This window comes from Juglans microcarpa x Juglans regia, chromosome 6S (genome assembly GCF_004785595.1).
Source record: "Juglans microcarpa x Juglans regia isolate MS1-56 chromosome 6S, Jm3101_v1.0, whole genome shotgun sequence".
Taxonomy (NCBI): Eukaryota; Viridiplantae; Streptophyta; class Magnoliopsida; order Fagales; family Juglandaceae; genus Juglans; species Juglans microcarpa x Juglans regia.
In genome coordinates this window covers 21,647,967-21,668,552 of record NC_054605.1, presented here as the reverse complement: position 1 = coordinate 21,668,552, position 20,586 = coordinate 21,647,967, and the positions used below count along the sequence as shown (strand labels likewise).

General features: G+C 35.6%; 3 protein-coding genes across 3 annotated transcripts; 2 read left to right on the top strand and 1 right to left on the bottom strand.

Moving 5' to 3' along the window:
• Positions 1 to 270: 270 nt before the first annotated feature.
• LOC121237503 (syntaxin-52-like) lies at positions 271 to 5,002 on the bottom strand. The gene is given in 8 exon segments (XM_041134247.1): positions 271 to 610; positions 1,175 to 1,219; positions 1,354 to 1,454; positions 1,634 to 1,654; positions 1,657 to 1,838; positions 3,241 to 3,463; positions 3,625 to 3,714; positions 4,700 to 5,002. Coding segments are annotated over 7 exon segments (738 nt in total). The 5' UTR covers positions 3,659 to 3,714; positions 4,700 to 5,002; the 3' UTR covers positions 271 to 478.
• Positions 5,003 to 6,827: 1,825 nt separating this feature from the next.
• On the top strand, positions 6,828 to 13,060 carry LOC121237353 (serine/threonine-protein phosphatase PP-X isozyme 2). Its single transcript, XM_041134062.1, has 8 exons — positions 6,828 to 7,208; positions 8,590 to 8,742; positions 9,871 to 9,933; positions 10,610 to 10,695; positions 11,456 to 11,531; positions 11,626 to 11,894; positions 11,977 to 12,055; positions 12,586 to 13,060. Exons 1-8 carry the CDS (start codon positions 7,068 to 7,070, stop codon positions 12,634 to 12,636), a joined length of 918 nt encoding a protein of 305 aa, XP_040989996.1. The 5' UTR covers positions 6,828 to 7,067; the 3' UTR covers positions 12,637 to 13,060.
• Positions 13,061 to 16,112: 3,052 nt separating this feature from the next.
• Positions 16,113 to 17,418, top strand: LOC121236708. Its single transcript, XM_041133138.1, has 3 exons — positions 16,113 to 16,280; positions 16,359 to 16,620; positions 16,850 to 17,418. Exons 1-3 carry the CDS (start codon positions 16,113 to 16,115, stop codon positions 17,416 to 17,418), a joined length of 999 nt encoding a protein of 332 aa, XP_040989072.1.
• The last annotated feature ends 3,168 nt before the right edge of the window (positions 17,419 to 20,586 follow it).

Genomic DNA, 20,586 nt, shown 5'->3' with positions numbered 1-20,586 from the left:
AACTGTGCAGTTTTACATGGCCCCCCGGTTCCTGTCGTGCATCTATGCATTGGGAATGAAATTGGAGTCATCTCATTATCCTATGACTTAAAAAGTGGTCGGAGAACATAAGCAAGATCCGATAAGATCTACTCGTTCTTGAAATTCTAACTTGTTGAAACCATATTGTTGGATGCATTTGATTTATCAACACATTATTGAATGTCGAAAGCAAAGCAATGGAGAAGTTAAAACCTGAATTGACGAGAAAAAGAATTCCGGCAAAGTAAGTGGAAGAAAATATAGATATTTAAATATGCCGATCAACAAGTGCAATTTACAAAGTATCTCATCACCTCAGAAATTTGGTAACACAAACAAAGCACCCAAAGAAGACAAGAAACCCACATATATTGTTATAACATGATGGGAAACAAGAAAGCTCCATTCACACAAAGATACAGGCACACACAGATGGTGGGGTTTGCCATTGTTGCAATTACAAATATTTTATCAACAACCATATGACAGCAACTAGAACCACGATCCCGATAACTGATAAGAGCAAACCCATGCAAGAGCAACCACCCTTAGTGCGCTTATTCAAAATCGCCAAATGCTTCTGCACCCGCTGTTTTGACAATATAAGAGATCCCAAACAAAACAGTTAAAATCCCACCGCATCGAACAGTAATATATATATGTGTGTGTCTATATATATATATGAGAGATGCTATTTATCATCCCTACACTACATACTAATATGTGATTTTACATTTTTGTCCTTCTATTTAGACACACATAGTTACACATCAATATATGTATTTAAATAAAAGGGCAAAAATAATAAATTACATGTTAGTGTGTAGTGTAGGGGATGATAAATACAATTTTTCTATGTATATATATATATATATATATATGGAGAGAGAGAACTGGATTGTGGTAAACCTATTATCGTATGGTGCTATCTACAATAATGAAGAGAGCAGTTATGGGGCTTATTTTATTCTATTGTATATTTCACAATCTCATGACTTGCTCAACAAGATTTTTGGTGCTACTTTTTCCCCCCTTGGGCAACTGGATGTTATGGGGGTTGAACCCCGGTTATGACACCCAAGTATGGGTGCCGGTGCCACTAAGCTACAAGGTCAATGGATTTGGTGCTAGTTAGAAGTAGTGAGTGTATTACCCGTAACCTGCTGTCCGTAATGTCCACACGTTCATCCAAGTCATCCTGCAAAATGGAAGAGCAAGAAATTGTAAAACTCACAGCAACATATTTATCACTAAGTTTTAAATGGCACTCAAATGTGAAAAAATTAAAGGCTAGCAACTTAGGAAATCAGTAAGGCAGGAGAAAGCACATACAATCAGCCTAGTGTGTAGCTCAAGTTCTTCATTGACTGCCAATGCAATATGTTTTGTACTTACGACAGTCTCCTCCAACTTCCCAAGACCCTCATCTTGCTCTGCTTCAAAAGCATACCACACAAAGATCAATATTGCAGACACTTTTTTTTTACAAGTAAAATAGAATTTTATTGAAACAAGTAAACAGGTATTGCCCAAGTACACAAATATTGCAGAAACATAAGCAATACTATACAACAAAGATAAGTATTTGTCTAAAAAATAATTAGCAACTTGCCTTTCATAATTTGTCGTTGAAGCCAACAACACCAGAGTTTTCCAAACCAGCTGCTCTGGTTGTGACATCAGCTGGCTTTATTTCTGGGCCAAGCAAGCTGTCCCTGTTTGCAAAGTTTGACATGTTTAATGCCGAAGCCATCTGGTTAACTTTTGATCTCAGATTTGCAAGCATGTCCTTGCGACGATTCATCTCCTTCTCCGACCTGCATCATCCATACGATCACTAAACTTCAGGTAACAGCAACTAGAATGATATACAATTCTTTCCTTTTCTTCTTCCTAGATAGGCGTTACCTCGTGTATACCATCTTGTGTACTTGGGCTATGCCTATTCTTTTTTTTTTTTTTATTATTTATGTCGGAGAACCTCTCCAAGGCAGGACCCTTCGGACCCACCCCTGCAGAGTAAACCCCGGTCCCGTGTACCGCACCCTCGGAAGTTTCCCTACACGGAACTAGTTAAATCGCTAGCTTTTCACCAGGGGGTGTGACCCCTAGAGATTGTTTGCACCCAAGGGGATTAGAACCTTGGACCCGGGGGAGCATACCCCCAAGCCCAAGGCCTTTACCACTTGATGTACAATTATTTCTACCTTGATCAAAGATGGGTATACTTTTCACACCAACGGTAAAGAACAATGTAGCCAACGAGATATTACCGTCTTGCTTCTATATGGTAAAATCAGCAACATCAAAAGTTGTTGTAATAACACATCATGGATTGGAAATACTTTACATTACAGGTGACCAATAGAAGAAGTACATTGCGACAAGAAATATAAGAGAAACTGTGACATTTAAAGCAACCTCTTCCAATTCCTCATTATCCCCTTCTTTCTAGTTTACAATCCATGAATCCAACCTGCAATTGACTGTCATGGTAGAGCATGACAACCAACAGTTTAGTTCATGAACTTTCAACACCAAAGCAAAATTCAGTGCCCAGAATTTAAGAGGTGATACCTCCATGATACAGCACAAAATATCAACCAGTTAGCCTTCTTCACTCAAACTTGACTTCTTTTATATCCAGTCCAAGTCTTGCCCGAGTACTAGGACCAGTCCCCCTTTTTTGGACTTTTATATTAAATTCTCTGAACTTCAAAAAATGTGCTTATAAAAATGAAAAATTATCTCATAAGTATGAACTTGGATTCAGATTCACTGCTAATACACAACCCTTTTTGCCCCAATACATGATCCAAACTCCAAAGTAGTGCCCTGAATCTTGATGAGAAAAATAACTGGGATTTGGAAGAATATCAACACGAGAAACTGAGCTTGAGGTTTTCAAGAGAAAAGAACATGAGATAAGAACTAGATCAGAAGGAGGTTTCCATCAAAGTAACAAACTTCTCATCGCAAGAGGCTCATATGAATCACTAACACACCCCAATTATTAACATACGCACCTTCCTCATGGCAACATATGCTTATAGGAGAAAACTAGAATAAATATACAAAAAGTTTTTTTTTTGGCAAATAGTATCAGCATAAGAAAAAGGAAAGAATGCTAAGACAACATTTCTAGTCCGAAATCTATTTTGAAGAGAAAACCAGCCCTTTTCTTAAAATATTATTGCAGTTTTAAAGAAGAAAACTTACACTGGATGTTTTCCAGGGAGCTTCAACAAAAGGGACTGTAAGCTATCAAGTCTCGTCCCTAATATTGTGATCTTCCTCCGCATAGCAGATGCGTAGCGCTGAGCATCTGGACCTGATGCCGGAAATGAACTCCTTTCAGAAATCATGCCATTGATATCATCAGCAAGTTTTAAGGCTTCATTATATTCCTTCATCCATGAGTCTGCAGAAGAAGCCATCGGCTCTGAAATATAAAAGATGAATTGATCAGTAAACAATTTAAAGAAAATTTACTCGCACAAATACATGGTAAAAGAATTTCAGCACTGATACACACAATAATGCCTTCTTGACATTAAAATCTCAAATAAAATGACGAGAATGAATATAAGTTTAAGCACGGACGTGAAACATCAAAGGATAATAGCATAGCAAACATAGGATTAGGTTAATAAACTTTTTAATGGATCTTCCATAAGCTGGTCAGCCCAATACCTGTAAGACCACAAAAAGACTAGAACCTACCATTAGCTATATAGCAATTTATAGCTAGTGCTGAGTTCATGCAACCACACATACATCCAATGAGTGTTTAACAGATTTTAACTCATCACCAACTAAAAGGCAGTCTTTGTCGTCGAAAGGCCACCTTCTGCAAGCAGACTTGAAGCAAGGAACTTTTCAAGAAAATGGATATTCCTTCCATAGCACCATTACCACTGTTGGTAAGCTTATTATCATAAAAATTAAGCAACACGGAAACAAGCCAACATCAAATATCTAACTAACAGCAGCTAAGCTACTCACTTAATAGTCCAGGAAGCAGACACCCACTAGCTTAGATAATGTGAAAATGCAAGAAATTTTGACGAAGAAAAAAATATTGTTTCATAATACAAGGACAACTGCCAAATCTCAACTGAACCAAGCCTTAATCCAATTCCCATTAGCCAACAGACGAATTACATGGGTGAGCTAAACGAATCCTAATGCACCATCACTCTAAGCCACTATGTGTAAAAAGTTAGACATTCATATTCATGCAATTTTAACACGCGATTTATGTAAGTAAACCAAAAAAGAAAGGAAAAAAAAAGTTGAAATTCAAGTTAAGGAAAGGGAAACGATGCTTAGAATTCGCGAATTATTTAATACCGCCATCCTGTTTGGATGGTTTCCCATCTCATTGTCTGATAACAGAGATAATATTACAGATTCCCCTTAAAAGCAGAAAACAAGGAGCTAAGTTTTACTTTGATAATCTGAAACTACACAATTAGAAAATTAAATAATGACTCATGAGCAATCCATGATTAAATACAATAAAGTGCATAATATTCAACCAAAAAATTGAAAGAGCGAGGCTTGATCGAAGCCCTAAAATAGTTTAAACAAAAAAAATAAATAACATCAATAATACAACAAACCGGCACGTTTAGGAGAACTCAGCTCGTGAAGGAGTAAAGCATGTGAGAATTACATGATCGTGACGGAATGAGAGAAGGGACCGAATCGAATCGAATGGAAAGGTAATCAGCGGATATAGAAATACCTGTGTGAGTAAACGAATTGTGAGTCAGAGAGAACTGATTTTAATAGTGATCAAGACGATGAAGAATCTGAATGGGAGGCAATGTACGGAACCGCAAATAACCGGCAACGTTTGTCCGGCCCCGTCGTCGTTTACGGCAAGCAGTTCCTTGAAAAGGAAGTTGGAAACTTGGAATAATTCTTTTCACGCGATGTCGATATTTAATTTTCTATCCCACCCCCCAACCCCCTCTTTTCTGTCCTGTTTAATTTTGTCAAATATCTTTTTTTTTTTTTTTTGGATAACCCAATATCTTTTTTTTTTTTTATTTTAACATTTTGCGCATCAAAATATTTTAAAAACTACACCTCTACATCTTATTTAGTTTACTTTTATATATATATATATATATGAGATGAGATGAGATGAGTTAAAAATTAAAAATTAATTAAAATATTATTTTTATTTTAAAATTTAAAAAAATTAAATTGTTTATTATATTTTATGTAAAAATTTAATAAAGTTATAATAATTATATAAGATAAGATGAGATGAGATAAGATATGTATAATAATATTTAAAAATATTTAGAACAATCTTCATTAAGATTATTGTTATAAAAAAAATTTAAAAGTATAATTGAAATTGATAAGATCTAAATTAAGACTAATATTGCTTATTATTTAACTTGCAAAATTATCCACGTGGAAATGTAACATGTTACAAATGAGTTTTTAATCTTTATAAAATAAATAAATTTTAATCTACCACCCATTTTCAACAACTATTTGAAATGAAAAATATAAGAGTAGTTAGAAATTTTGATGGAACATTGCCTGTGCTTGAGCTCCACGCCATGCGCAATTAGAAATTAAGACTATTCATTTTTGTGTCTACTACTTTTAGAGTAACGGTAAGAAAAGTCTTAAATGTACAAGTCTCGTGTATATTTTTTATAAAAATTAGAGAGAGAATGATAAATTCGAACAAAACCATTAAAGATTCTAATTAGTGAGAAAGAGAATTGACAAACTTATACGAGACAGGAAGGGCTTTTATCAAACAATTCGAAGCTGTTTACTCTTCTAGTAATCCATCTACAGCAGATGAAAGGAGATCTTTGCAAGGAAATTTCCACAGCTAAAGTGGAGATAGCTTTGAAGTATATATCTCATCTGAAATCTCTTGATTGAGATGGGTTTGGTGTTGGATTTTTTCAAGATCATTAGAGCACAATGGGCAATGAGGTTTGCAAAGCTATTACTGAATTTTTTAACATTATTTATGAGCCTCATGATTTAAATTTCACTCACGTAGCTTTGATCTCTAAAGTAAATAATCCTTTGTCTGTAATTGAGAACATGCTTATAAGCCTATGTAATGCGCTAAAAGAGAGATGCACAAAAAATTTGATAAAAAAAATGGCCTATACGAGCTCCATCGAAATTTTTTTATAGGACGTTTGGATATAGAGATAAGACATAAAATTTTTAAAATTTTTCATAATTTCATTCTCAAACATAAAATATCTTTCAATTTTAAATTTTTTATCTAATTATTATTCAAACACAAAAGTCAATATAACTTCTACAAACTTCAAAACAAAACATAAAAATTAATATAACTGTAACTTAAAAATAATAATATTCAAAAAATATATTCAAATAATTTTTAATTTTATAATATTTTTATTTTTTTTCTTTTATTTTTTAAAACTCAATTAAACATTTTAACTTAAATTATTTTAACATTATTAAGAAAATCTTAAGATATTTCAAATTACATAAATGACAAATGCTCAACAAATTGCCTCGGTCTATCGCGGCGTCTATGTAGGCTTTCCCAATACATATAATGCTCGGGTATGGGTGGGTTTTGTAAAAGAATAAATATAGATATAAATTCCTATTAAGAATATCTATTTTATATACATGATATAGTATCATTTAAATTATACATCTTTCTAAATAAGTGTCAGAAATAATCAATTAAAAATAACTATACAATAAATATAAAATATACACTACTATAATAATTTCTCCCTAGCGTTACCTTTGTAAAATACAAATGGAAGAATGCAATTAGACCAAAATAAAGTGTCCTCGCTGCAAAAACCTCTAGAACACAATCGAAGCCACAGGAGGTAGAGTGAGCCACAGCCCACGTTAGACAAATTACTAGAAAAAGTTGCAGATTCAGAGAGAGAGAGAGAGAGGGTGCGTGCGTGTGCGTGAGGGAGAGAGGGGCCCTGAAGGCCAAATCAGCGTGCTCTCTGGGTCTGAGGAAGAAGAGGGTTTAGCCTGGGAGAGAGGAAGAGATGTCAGACCTAGACAGGCAAATAGAGCAGCTGAAGAAATGCGAGCCTCTTAAGGAGTCCGAGGTCAAGGCTCTCTGCCTCAAAGCCATGGAAATCCTCGTCGAAGAGAGCAACGTTCAAAGGGTCGACGCCCCTGTCACAGTAAGTCTCTCATCCCGCATCCCTCATCTCTCATCTCTCTCTCTCTCGCGTTCGTGCGTGCACCCACACCCACCCACAGACACACATCCTACTTTCAAGGCAGGGTTTACTGATTTGGTCTGTGTCTTTGTGATTTCAATGTTGGACTGGGTCTTGGCAAGTGGGCTGTCTATCTTTGTTTCATATTTGTGAATATGTGACGCAAAATTGAAAGAAGCAGCTTGTTCATTTGGAGTTGCTAAAAACTATTGGGTTTCATTCTTAAGATAATTATGTATTGGAGAAGTCAACTGGGTTAGAGATACATAAGGGTTTAGGGTTTTAAAAACCTGAACTGTGGGACTAATTGTTTGCATGAATGATGTAACTTTCAGAAGTCAAGCCCTACTGCAAAAGATGCTTGGCTAAACTTTGTGGTCTTTCCAAGTTTAAATGTTCAATTAATGAGGTTAATATGTGTCGAACGAACCATGCTTGCGTAGTTAGTCTACTCAGCTTAAGATGGGTTAGGGAATCTATTCAGTTGGATCACAGTTTCACGAAGTTACAGATCTTAGGATTAATTGCCGCATTAATTGTAAGCCTTTGACTTACGGAGTATGCTAGTATCTTATACAGGGTCATGAAAAGCATGATCCGTGGCCAACAAAGAGTTTGTAAGGATTTTTTTTGGCGGTGGGGTGCAGGAAATGTTCATGAATAGCCTTTCAATGATATCAGTTTTGGCGCTTCAGGTCAAACCTATCTGGCTATTTAAGATTTTATTGACATGATCTGCAAGCTTTACCCTCCTGCCTAGTTGCAATGGCTGGGAATTGCATCGATTCTGTTCTTTCTAAGATCTTATAGATCTCTTAGAAGTGACATATTGAAGGAAGCTTTAATTTGATGATTGCTACACTGAAAAGAAGCAGATCTTTTTGTTCTCTTATGGAACCAACATAGGTGCAATAGGCGATAGCATTGAAGACAGTGTTCTATATAAAAGGGTCGTGCTCCATGACCCTTGCTGGTCTTTATAAGTTAAAGCAACTTCTGGAGGACCCTACTTAGATTCCACTGTGAGGGTAACTTTCTGTTGCGCATTGATTTGGTAGATTAATGCACTATTGGCTACCTCTAGGTCATGCGAAAATGAGAGGTGGGGAATTAGTACGATGTCAAAGTGTCTTAAGTGTTAAGCACTTGTTGATGTTCCTTTAAGCAAAGCAATATTTTTTAGTTTGATCATTAATGCAAAGCTATTTTACCTGCAATTAATTTTAAGCTGAAGTTGAAATAGGGAATCCAGATTTTATCATATACGCTTAAATATGATTTAAAAAAAATCCTAATTGTGTTTCAGGGTGGCTAATTTCAGTTGGCTATCTTTTTTGCGTAGATATGTGGTGACATCCACGGACAGTTCTACGACATGAAAGAACTTTTCAAAGTAGGAGGTGATTGCCCAAAGACTAACTACTTGTTTCTTGGAGATTTTGTTGACAGAGGATTTTACTCTGTGGAGACATTTCTGCTTCTATTAGCCTTGAAGGTATTAATCTTTTTTGGGATAAGTAAGAAATCTTTTTAAAAAAGCACAAAACACAAGTAACCTTGAAGGTATTGATATTATAATATGCCGTGTGTGAGCTTGTACTGAATGTTATTGGCCTTTGCAGTTTATTGCACTTGCTCTTTATATTTCTCAGGTTCGTTTTCTTTCCTTTCCGCATTGTTTCCAGCCATTTTGTAAGGAGGTTCTCATACAAATGCCACTTCTGTGGCTTCTAAAGCATGGTATTTTTTAAAGAAGTCCTTAACAAAATTTTGAATTAGACTATCATCTATGCGAAGATTTTTTGTTTCGGAACATCACTTGCATAATTGAATTGACGAGGTATTCTGAAGCTTATTTTTATTTGTGGACTACATGATTGTTGCCATGTTTTTCCGCTGCAAAGCTTTGTGTTTAACTTATGGGAAGTTGGATTGGTATCAACTCCTCTCCCTCCCTTTTGGTTACAGAAGTTCTCAAGTTCAGTTCTATTAATGATAAACCACTAATATCTTAAAAATTAAGTCATATTCATATCTAAGTTAGAACACTTCTTAGACTCAGTCGATTTGAAAAAAATAGTACCCTGCTCTCCCTATACGAAAATGCCTAGCTGCTATTCCTAGTAGGCGCTAGTTTTGATGAAGCAAGGACTGAAACTAATCAAAAGCGTCTTTCAGGGAGTCTCCTCACACCATCTAAATATTCACCATTTCATGATCTCTTTGGGAACTTTGAACTGATTATGCAGTCAAAGGGACTGTTTGGCATCTCACTTTAATTCAATTGGTTCAGCGTGGAGTTACCTTACCAAATGTGCCAATGCCATATTGCAAATATCAATCTATTATGCAATTACAATGTTTTTCAGTCTTTTTATATAGGAAAATGATACACATACAACCCTCTACACAATCCTATTTTAAATGAGGGGCATTTTTGTAGAATAACTTATAAAAGTAACATTGTTTTACAAAAATACCCTCAATTTAAAACCCAGTTGTATAAAGTGTTGTAAAATGAGTTGTGCATGTATCATTACTCATTTATGGATCAGTGATTTATTAGTTTCTCAGCGTACTTATCAAAAAAAAGTTTCTCAATGTACTAATTGTTTGTGATCAGGTGAGGTATCCAGATCGGATAACTCTGATTAGAGGGAACCACGAGAGCCGTCAGATCACGCAGGTTAAGTCTCTAATGGAATACCTATTTCAACTTTCTATGCTCTTAGATATCTTTTAGCTGTCTGTTTCAACACTTAGGCTTGGTTTGGATAGAGAGATGCTTCCATCTCACCTCATCTTATCTTAATATCCAAACACCACAAACACAAATACTTTTCAATTTCAAATCTTCAATTTTTTCATCTAATCATTACCTAATTACTACTTATAAAAAAAAAAACATTACCTAATTATTACAACTTTTCCAAACTTCCAAACAAAACACAAAAAACAATTCAACCTTTTCAAATCCTAAAACAAGAATAATATTAAAAAATTATATTATAACAATATTTTAATTTTATAATATTTTTATTCAACGTTTTCTCTCTCCTTTCCCAAAACCCCATAAAACATTTGAACTCATATCATTTCTAACTCATCTCATCTCATCTAATCATTACAAATTTCTCAAATTCTCACACAAAATAAAATAAACAATTCAACCTTTTCAAATCCCAAAACAAAAATAATATTAAAAAAAATATATTCTAATAATATTTTATTCAATTTTTAATTTTAATCTTATCTCATCTCATCTACAAAAACAAATGAGGCTAACTCATCTAATCTCAACTCACTATCCAAACTAGGCCAGAATGTGTTCAGAGCATTTATCATTTATGTGTACTTTTCAGGTATATGGATTCTACGACGAGTGCCTTCGTAAATATGGATCTGTGAATGTTTGGAGATATTGCACTGATATATTTGATTACTTAAGGTTTGCTAATATCCTTTAGAAACTCGGGACATCTGTCTGTTGGAATTTAATGAAGGCATAAGGTTTTTTTATTTAATAGGTAAGGAGGGCGTAAGAATCATGGAGTGATATGCCGGGGATGTTACAGCATGGTGGCCACTTAAGTGACTTTTGCGTTAGTTAATTAAGCATTTTTCTCTTGTTTTTGGATGGTCAGACATTCAGTGTTATAAATGTCATCAACTTGGATGGTTGGGATCATCAACTTAATTTCTTGCTTGTTTTGGAATCATACGCTGAGAGTGCTTTTTGTGGTTCTACAACTTGTACTCAAAATCCTAATCAAAAGTATACTCAAGTCTCACCATGCTACTGCTTTTGTAACACAGATACCAAAATATGCTATATCATTAGTTATTGAGGTTGATGTGTCAGATACCTCAAAAGGCTATCTCAGATGTCTCCCTGCACATCTCCTTGTCACACAGTGTCTATGCTTTCCAGTACACCATCCTTGTTACCCGACTTCAAAATAAGCACTGAAATTCAGATAAAAGTCTCGTTGTTTATTTTCCATTACCACTTTCCAAAGGGAAAAAAAGTCATAAAGGTGTCTGTCTTTAATTTTGTAAGGTTCTGTATTGACCTTCAGATAGCACTTTAGTGGCCAGTGGCCAATTATAGTCATTCTCTACTTCTGTTGCTTCCAACACAGCCTAGATTTGGGTACTTTAGTTACATCTTTCCCTTGGCTTCTAAATTTCAATTATGTTTGTTACAGTCTATCAGCGCTCATTGAAAACAAAATTTTCAGTGTCCATGGAGGACTCTCTCCTGCCATATTAACATTGGATCAGGTCAGAGAACCCATCCTACTTATACATATCTGTATATATATATATATGTATATATTCTCTGAAGCTTTATATACTAAAAATGTTACGTTACCAGATACGAACAATTGATCGGAAGCAAGAAGTACCTCATGATGGTGCTATGTGTGACCTCCTGTGGTCTGATCCCGAAGATATTGTGGATGGTTGGGGTATGAGTCCCCGTGGTGCTGGTTATCTATTTGGTGGCAGTGTTGTGACTTCTTTTAACCATTCAAACAACATTGACTACATATGTCGTGCCCATCAGTTGGTAATGGAAGGCTATAAATGGATGTTCAATAGCCAGATAGTTACAGTCTGGTCAGCTCCAAATTACTGCTACAGGTGAATTAGGAATTCAAGTTTTTCTCCGTTGCTTTGTTCTGGTATTCAAACGGTTTGGTTTCATCCTTGGATGCTTTTGCAGATGTGGTAATGTAGCTGCAATTCTTGAGCTAGATGAGAATCTCAACAAGCAGTTTCGTGTGTTTGATGCTGCTCCACAGGTCTGTATGTAAGCTTCATGTGCAATATATTTCCAGAGAAAAATAGGCGGATGTTCTTGTGTAGACTAATGGCTACATACACTTTCTTTATTTTTCCTACATTGATACTCTTGAGTGAGTTATAACCTCTGTTGTTCTTTTATTAGTGTTATTAGATCTAAAAGCAATCGTGCATTATTTTATCTTTATTTAGTTAGTTAGTTAGTTCAGTTAGGTTCCTTAAGGTGAGAACCTAAGACTTATCTAATCCTTACCACCTGAGCCATGGCCAAGGGGTATTGTACCGTAGGACACGACTCAGACAATATGTTTTTATGATCTGTCATCGGTGTGTATCCCATGTGAACTGTTTTCAATTCATACAAATAGATGGTTCTCCATCGACTTAAAGGCACAGTCTCTGGCTGTGTATAACACAACATTGGAAGAGGCATTATGTTTTGTGCTGCGCTTCAGTATTATCAATTACCACTTGAATTAATTCACTTCTTGAATTATGTGCTACACTGAAATATTGAAATGATATGTAGGAATCAAGAGGGACACCTGCGAAGAAACCTGCACCAGATTATTTTTTATGAAACGGATTTGGTAAAGTTTTGCTTTTCACCATCCAATATGCTTGCATTGATAAACAAGAAGGTATACAGTTGCATGGAAATGATCCCATGTAATACGAAAGAAATCTGCGCATTGCTTAATGATCGGTTCCCCAAATGCCGAGCAAGAGGTGTACTTTCTGTTTGTGATCGTTGGATAATTGGGTTTGCATTTTTTGTTTGTCTGATTTTACTATCTTTGTTATTTATGCGTTACTGTAGTGTTATGCAGCAAATCATTGAACATAGAATTCCTATCCGTGTTCATTTGATATCAAGAGGTGTACTTTTATTATTGTGGTCAGTTTGGATAATTGGCTTAGTGATCAGTTTTCCCCAAATGCCAAGCAAGAGGTGTACTTTTCTGTTTGTGATTGGTTGGATAATTGAATTTGCATTTCATGTTTGTCTGATTCTACCATCTTCGTTGTTTACCTGTGACTGTAGTGTTATGTAAAATTATCGAACATAGAATCCCGCCTATTCTTGTTCATTTGATTGCAGATACAAGAGTCTTGTATAGGTAATTTCTCCCGGAAAAAAGAATCATATTGGGTTTTGTTTGTCCTATTGGATAAGAAAAGTTGTTCACGACATGCTGTTTCCCATATTCCATTACTTCTCCGTATATAGAAAGAATCCTGTGCGTGATCTCGTGCATCATTTACACTGGTAATCAGGATCTCAAACCATTACTGAGTAATCGGTTTACAAGTATGTGCTGTATTTTTTTTTCTTCCAAGGTGACAAGAATGCGTTGTAATTCAATTCATAGGTGTAGGTGACGATGAATGAAATTATCACTTTTAGCTATAAAATCTGTCAGTACCTTGTGAAGGCAGAGATTGATTAACAAATTCTAGCATATTTTTGCGAACAAGATGGGCCGTGGAATCTTCAATTTTTTTACGTGGACAATTTAACAAGCATATAATGGGTAGACTTACAATCTGATCCTTTGCACAGAAGTAGCCCATCCTAATTGGTGTAGGACTGATAAATCACCCTAACAATAAGCAGGCTACAACTTAAATGGTTGTAATTGAAACTAACTTGATAAGGTATTATTCGATTAGGTAAAATTTTATTGTTTTTTTTTTCTTTTTATATTATTATTTTCAATTATTGTTTTAAAATTAAATGGTTGCAAATTCTGCAATTATAAGTTGACTCCATCAATGAAATTGTAACCGGAGAGAAACTGAAAAAAAAACACAAGCCACAGACGAAGCTGTGGGCGCCAATGTTTTGAATATCGTACTAGACGTCGTACCAGTCAAGACATTAAAACGAAATATTTTGGTATCGGTATTGTTTCGGGATAGTCTATATATGAATAAATTATATATAAATATATATAAATTATATTTCAAAATAATAGTCTATATATGAATAAATTATATATAAAGACATATATATAAATTATAAATAGTCTAGTCTGAATTGTGAGTAAAAAAATAAGCTTGTATTTGAAAAAATGTAAAAAAAAAAAATTAAAGGCCGAAACACAGGCCGGTACAAGCCGAAATACAGGTCGGTACCGGCCAGTATTTGGATCGGTACGAAACATATATAGTCCTGTACCGGCCCAATGGCTGGTACGGCAAATACCGACCATACCGGCCGGTACAGTACGAATTTAAAAACATTGTGCGGCGCTGCCACTCGGCCCACTCTTATGGGTTTTTTCAAACCTAACCAAAAAACAGACCTCCAACCCAAATGAACAAAAAAAAAAAAAAAAAAGGCATGTTCTTTGTCTTTCTACTTTTCTAATCTCTCGAGATCGGTCTGCCACGACTAAGCCACCCCAACCCCTCCCTCACACTTGTGCGAGCTCGAACACAAACACGAAAAGCTCGTTCCCTCGCTCCATATATTACCCACCAAAAAGGTTCTAGTTTTTCTTTTTTAAAAGAATCAATTTCAAAACACCTCGTAAATTCGCCATCTCTCTCCTCACATGTGTGACCCCTCTCTCTCTCTTCCAGGTCTCTCACGATCCATTCTTGTAACGACGTCGTCGTCAGCTTCTCCTCTTTGAACAATGGATCTGGCGGCATCTATTGAACCGTCGGCTGTCTTGATTTTCAATAAGGGGATGAATGCGAATGGCCGTGTAGAGTCTGGAGACGGCAAGTTTGACACCGTAAGAGGACTAAGTTTGGGCTTGGGCTTGGGCCGGCCCGCCAGCTAAAGAAAGTGGGGGAGATCGTGCTAGTTCTCTCAACAATGACAAAGATACGAGGTAGGAAGACCCTTGCAGAGGTGGAGATGAAGTTGATGGCTAAGGTAAGGGCCAAGTTGGCGGAGGCCTGCGCGGCCTTGGCGCCTAAGAACATGGTGGACAGGGAAGCCATATGGACGGTCATCGAGGATTTGGGGCTTAGTGGGAAAGTGAAGGATTAGAGGCTAGGGTTTCGATCTCCCAATTTGACAATCAAGGAAAAGCTTGACAATGCGAAGAGGAAGGTGAGGGATCTGCTTTCATATTTTGGATACAGTTTTCTTACCTAGCCATTAGTTTTAATCTGATTTGGTGTTCAATTTTCCTTGAAATATGTGTCTTAAGTTGTGCTATATTTGTTTGGTTGTTGGAGAAATGTGGTGGAAGTTAGGGAATTACTATTTTGAATCTTAGGTTTGTTTTCTATGTTTTAGAATTCTGAATCTACGTGTATGTTTCACACATTAGAGTCGGAAATTTTGAAAAGAGTGTTATCCTTGTTCAGATGAATATTGCAATTTTCTGTGTGACTATGTTTAGTATTCTAAGCTGGTATGGTGGGGCATTGCATACTCTGCATACTTTTTAATTAGTTAAACAAGGCCATACTTCTGTTTCTTCTGGAGGCATCCCACCTTCTTCACCCTTAGCTCATGCTTCAACAACAATAACTTGTACATCCTTGCAATATCAAATGACCACTGCTGCTATGAGTTCAAGAGGATTACCTAGCAGTCATTTAGGAAAAGATCATTGTTCCTTATCATTGGCTAAAGTCAAAAGAGTACAGCTCAAATTAGATGAATCAAACGGGTCTTCTTATGCATCACAATTTCAAGGCAATGTTCCCCTCTTATGAAAAATGATGAATATATTGATTCGCAAAATAATCTAAATATTTTTTAGTCTTTATTTTTTATAGATAAAAATTGAAAAAAGTGTCAACCAGAAAGCATACATAGAGAATAGAAATTGAGTTTCTCATAAGGCATGTTCTTTGCAATTACATAATTGCTTGACTAAAATGTGTATAGAATCAGTTGAAAGCTATTGATCAAATTTTTCTTTTTACTTTGGGATGGGGGGTGGGGTCGGGTAGTGTCACAATTGTTATGATACTGGCTATTTTCTTTTTTTAGCCAATAATTGGTCAGAACTACTCTGATAGCTTTTTCCACTTGTGTAAGCTCTTAATGTTTTAGGCACTTATCCTTCCTATATTTTGTTAGCAATGAATTCTTCTGCAGATCACCTGATGGTGAATGGTCCTACATGGTCCTTACAAACCCAATCTGCCTCAATGGCTAAAAGTGAGGAAGAATACAAGCTGCCAAATCTTACTTCTGCCAAAGTTAAGGGAACCATTGATGCAAGTACATCACAAGCTGCCACTCAAATGGTTAGAGATCAAAGCTCTAGGCCATTTATAACACAAACTGCACCTAGAGATTTGCCTAGTATACATTAGCCTATGCAGGGCATGAGCTTTGTCCAAGCGCCTTCACCTGGTAATAGTCACAATGAAATTGCTAAGCTTATTCATAAGTTATTGCAACCGCAGCATCCTGAACATCCTAAATGGATTCCTCAGTCAATGGATTACATGAATAAGGCTTTAACTTGCCAAATGTGCCAGCTTAACATCAATGAGGTGTATAATCATGTACTTCTCTGTGATGCTTGTGAGAAAAGAAATCACTTTAAGTGTTTGCAGCCGAATCAAAATGGAATACCCAGAGGTGAGTGGCACTGCATGGGGTGCTTGGCATTGACCCAAGGGAAACTTTTGCCACTTAAATATGGTTGTCATAAGTAGTATGAATCAGCCAAACTTGTCTTTTGACATAGTTATGAAGGCGTCATCTTCAGAATAGAAAGTGGGAACTTTAGACCCAAAGGTCAATCAGTTGAAGACGACAACAAATGGAAGCTCTGGTCTATCGAGTCCTGCACATGTTGGTATTGCAGACACCAATCATGTTGATTCAGTATCTGATATAAAGATTCCAGATGCAAGAGAAAACCAAGGAAATAACAGTGCATCAAGCATAAAAAATGTGGGTGAAAAACCTTTTGCTGGAGTGTCCATAAATGTCACTTTGAAACCTCTTTCTGTTGGCTCATCAAGTGTAAATTCCATTCAACATGTTCAAGATTGTGAATTATCAACACGTGAAGAGATATCATTTGAAGAAAAAATAGATCCTCCTGCTAAAGTATCTGCAAAGGTTGGTAATAATTCTTATCACTCCCTGCCCTCACACAACTCACATGTTGATTGGAGAGACCTGTTGAACTATGCTGAGGTTCCATTAAAAAATCATCCAGACAACGACCTTATTGTCAAAGAACCACAAAAAGCTCATGTAAGAGAAAATATTGACCATACTTCAGGATATGATGCTAAACAAGATGACCAACTTGTATCACAGGCAAATCCTTCTAGAGGTTTCCAAACTCTTATGGGGGCTATTGAACATTCTGGGTCTCCTTCAGATGGTTTGTGTGGTGTAGAATGGATTGATAATGTTGTGTAAGTTCTAGATGAGAAATCATTTTACCAGTCTTGTAGGGTGAGTGGAGTAATGTATAAACTGCAGGGTCATGCTCTTTTTCGTTCCAATCATGGTGAACTAATGCCCTATAAGCACCAGGCAAGCAAATTATTAGGCATTCTATGATGTTTCCAGCTGTAATACTTGTGCACCTTCACCCATGAGATCACTAGATTTGGTTTGTATCTGATACATCAGACATGCCATTTCTCTTTTACAACTTGTTTCAGTTGTTGTAGATTTGCTCTATTTTGGAGTTGCATCTTTTAAATGCATTTATCTACTAAATTATAATATTGAGAAGTCTCGATTTTTTGTTCTAATTACAGTCTATGTGGGAGGATAGCAAAACTGGTTCAAAATGGGTCATTGCAACAAGGTGCTACTTTCCTCCCGACTTGCTTGAGAATGTTGGACGCCCATGTAGCCCTGAGAGCAATGAGGTGACCTATTTACTTGTTTGTGTAATTTTCTTTTTTATACTCTAAATTTTCATATGTCAATGTAAAATGATACAGTTGGTCAATTAGTGATGAGTTGATTGAACTTATGAGATTTTGGTTATTATTTTTTTGGATGTTTCATGTGTTGTTATAGGTCTATGAATCAAATCTTGAAAGCACAATAATAGTTGGTTTGAACTGAGGTCCATGTGAGGTTCTCCCTCTGGCCAAGTTTAACAGAGAAAGTGAAAGTCGAAGTCAATGAATCAATGCAAATATTGGATTACAGCCAGTTTTGTTGTGCAAGTATGTCTCACCATTTATTACTCTCATTGAAATTACTTCTTTACTTCTTACAATTTCGTTTTAAAGGAAGAGTACATAGGAGATTTTCTTTTACATAGTTTTAGGTGTGTATATACATGCGTGGAAAATTTGTACACACCATAATTGCTAAAAATAAATAATATTTGAGATGTATTTGTAATCATTATATATGTCGAAGATACTTCTAAAATCTTAAATTTTAATGGTTTTGTTGAGTCCTTAATGTTTCACATTGGTGTGTCCACGTGGAAGGGAAAAAATGGATCAGAGGAAAGAGAATGAGAGTAAATTGTGTAAACCGTTGATATACATAGGTTTATTAGTATGCGGATAAAGCATGATAGGATCGTAAGGCATCTAATTAGATGGGTCCTAATGGTTTTTTATACATATTTTTGGTTTAAACATGCTATGCTAGTCACCACTTTGTCAAAGTACTAAGAAAACCAAAAATATCAAGAGAACTTTTGAAAAAATTGACCAACTCGATTAAGCCATTTCTCATTATCAAGGCAATCAGTCAACACTTTACAAGGAAAGTCGATATAATGTTATACAAGTGAAAGTCTAAAGTATTCCTAATATTCAGCATCTATACATGGTAAATATATTGTGTACAACTAATATTAACAGAGAGATAAATATACATGTAATAGCCAAACATTCCTAAATTATATACGTTAACACTTGGATATATGTAATGTTATAATTATGTCAAAGAACATCTTATACAAGAGGAAACAAAACTAAAAGAATAAATTAAATGTTTTTTTAAATAAAAATGAACCTTATTTTTAGGGTTTCCACATGTTATATTCATCACATTTTGAACATAAGTGATGAATTATTTGCAGCTTGGATCTTTAAAATATATCATTATCAATAGTAAACATAGATAAGTACTGAAAATATCCTTGTTTAGAGTGAGATGACAACTATCACGACACTCCTTAGATGACTTTCATGTTACATGCTTCTGAAGAGGATTTTTTTTTTTTTTTTCAATGGATTTGCACTTGACATTTGGTTGTAATCATTTTATACCTGCACATCACTTGCGTAGTCTAATCTAGTCAGGGTGGGATGGGGCAGAGTAGGTGGAAACCTGCTCCTGACTTAAACCCACATTGGAACAGGTCTTTTAACTCCAAACCACCTCTACCCTAAATGGATCTATAACTTGCTCCATTGTTTAATGGGAAAACAATCTTGTTTTGCAGATGGTTTTATGATGAATTTAAAGGGGTGTTTCAACCTATCCCTAGTTTATACTGCCATGCATATATTTTGGCGATTGATTGGTTCTCTCTTATTGCACTTCTTTGGTGCTCTCTTTGAACATGTATCAAGTACTTATTGCTCTAATTGTTGCCTTGTTGATTTCTAACTCTGTTATTTATATCAACAATCTTTAGGGATTTAGAGCCTTGAATTTGTAAGCATTAGCTTTGTAAGTTGCTTGGTTTTTTAACGAGTAATTTCTTCAATAAGTGTGATACCCCATATGATAAGGAGAATGGTATGTGGTGTATGGGATTCCACATTGCTTAGGAAGGATAAATTCTTGCTTTTTATAAGATTCCAATGGGGCTCCAATTATATCATTGACTAGTCCTTTTGTAGTACAGGTCATGTGGCTCAGGCCTTCAAGGCATTACAAATGGTATCAGAGCCTATCATAATCAGAAATGTCGGACTTAAGCCTCACCTATGACGGACTGGCCGACGAGGACGTCAGAAATTTAATGGAGAAAGATTGTGATATCTCATATAATAAAGATAAGTATAGGTGGTGTATGAGATCTCACATTACTCGAGAATGGAAAGTTCTTGCTCTTTATAAAGTTCCAATGGGGCTTCAATTGTATTATTGACTGGTCCTTTTGGAGTATAGGTCATGTTACTTAGGCCTTCCATTGGGCCGTAACAGTAAGATACAAAGTTTTTGGTGGAAAGGAAAACTACAAAATGGTAATTGTGGATGGGGCTATATTAGTCAATAAAATCAATTCATTATGTTGTCGATTTAATCAACAAAGAATGATATTTTCACTTTTTCTTGAGAAACATGGAGATAAATGTTGCCGTTCATTTGACCTAGAGTATAGAAAGTGAGGACACTCGGGGTGAGGTGAGAAAAGGAAAATGTTCGTTTAATAACAAATGTGGTTGAGTTTCCATCTATTCATGCAATGTAACGTGGGGATGAACATTTGTAAGTTGTGTTCTTTCTTGAAAAAATCTTTGGTTTGGACTTGCGATAATAAAGCATGTCGTTGCTCTTTAATTTGTTTATTTTCATATTGCCTTTTGCCAATTTTTTGTAGGGGATGTTTAATGAATTAATCGTGTTAGACAAGTAGTCGATAGCTGATGTGGC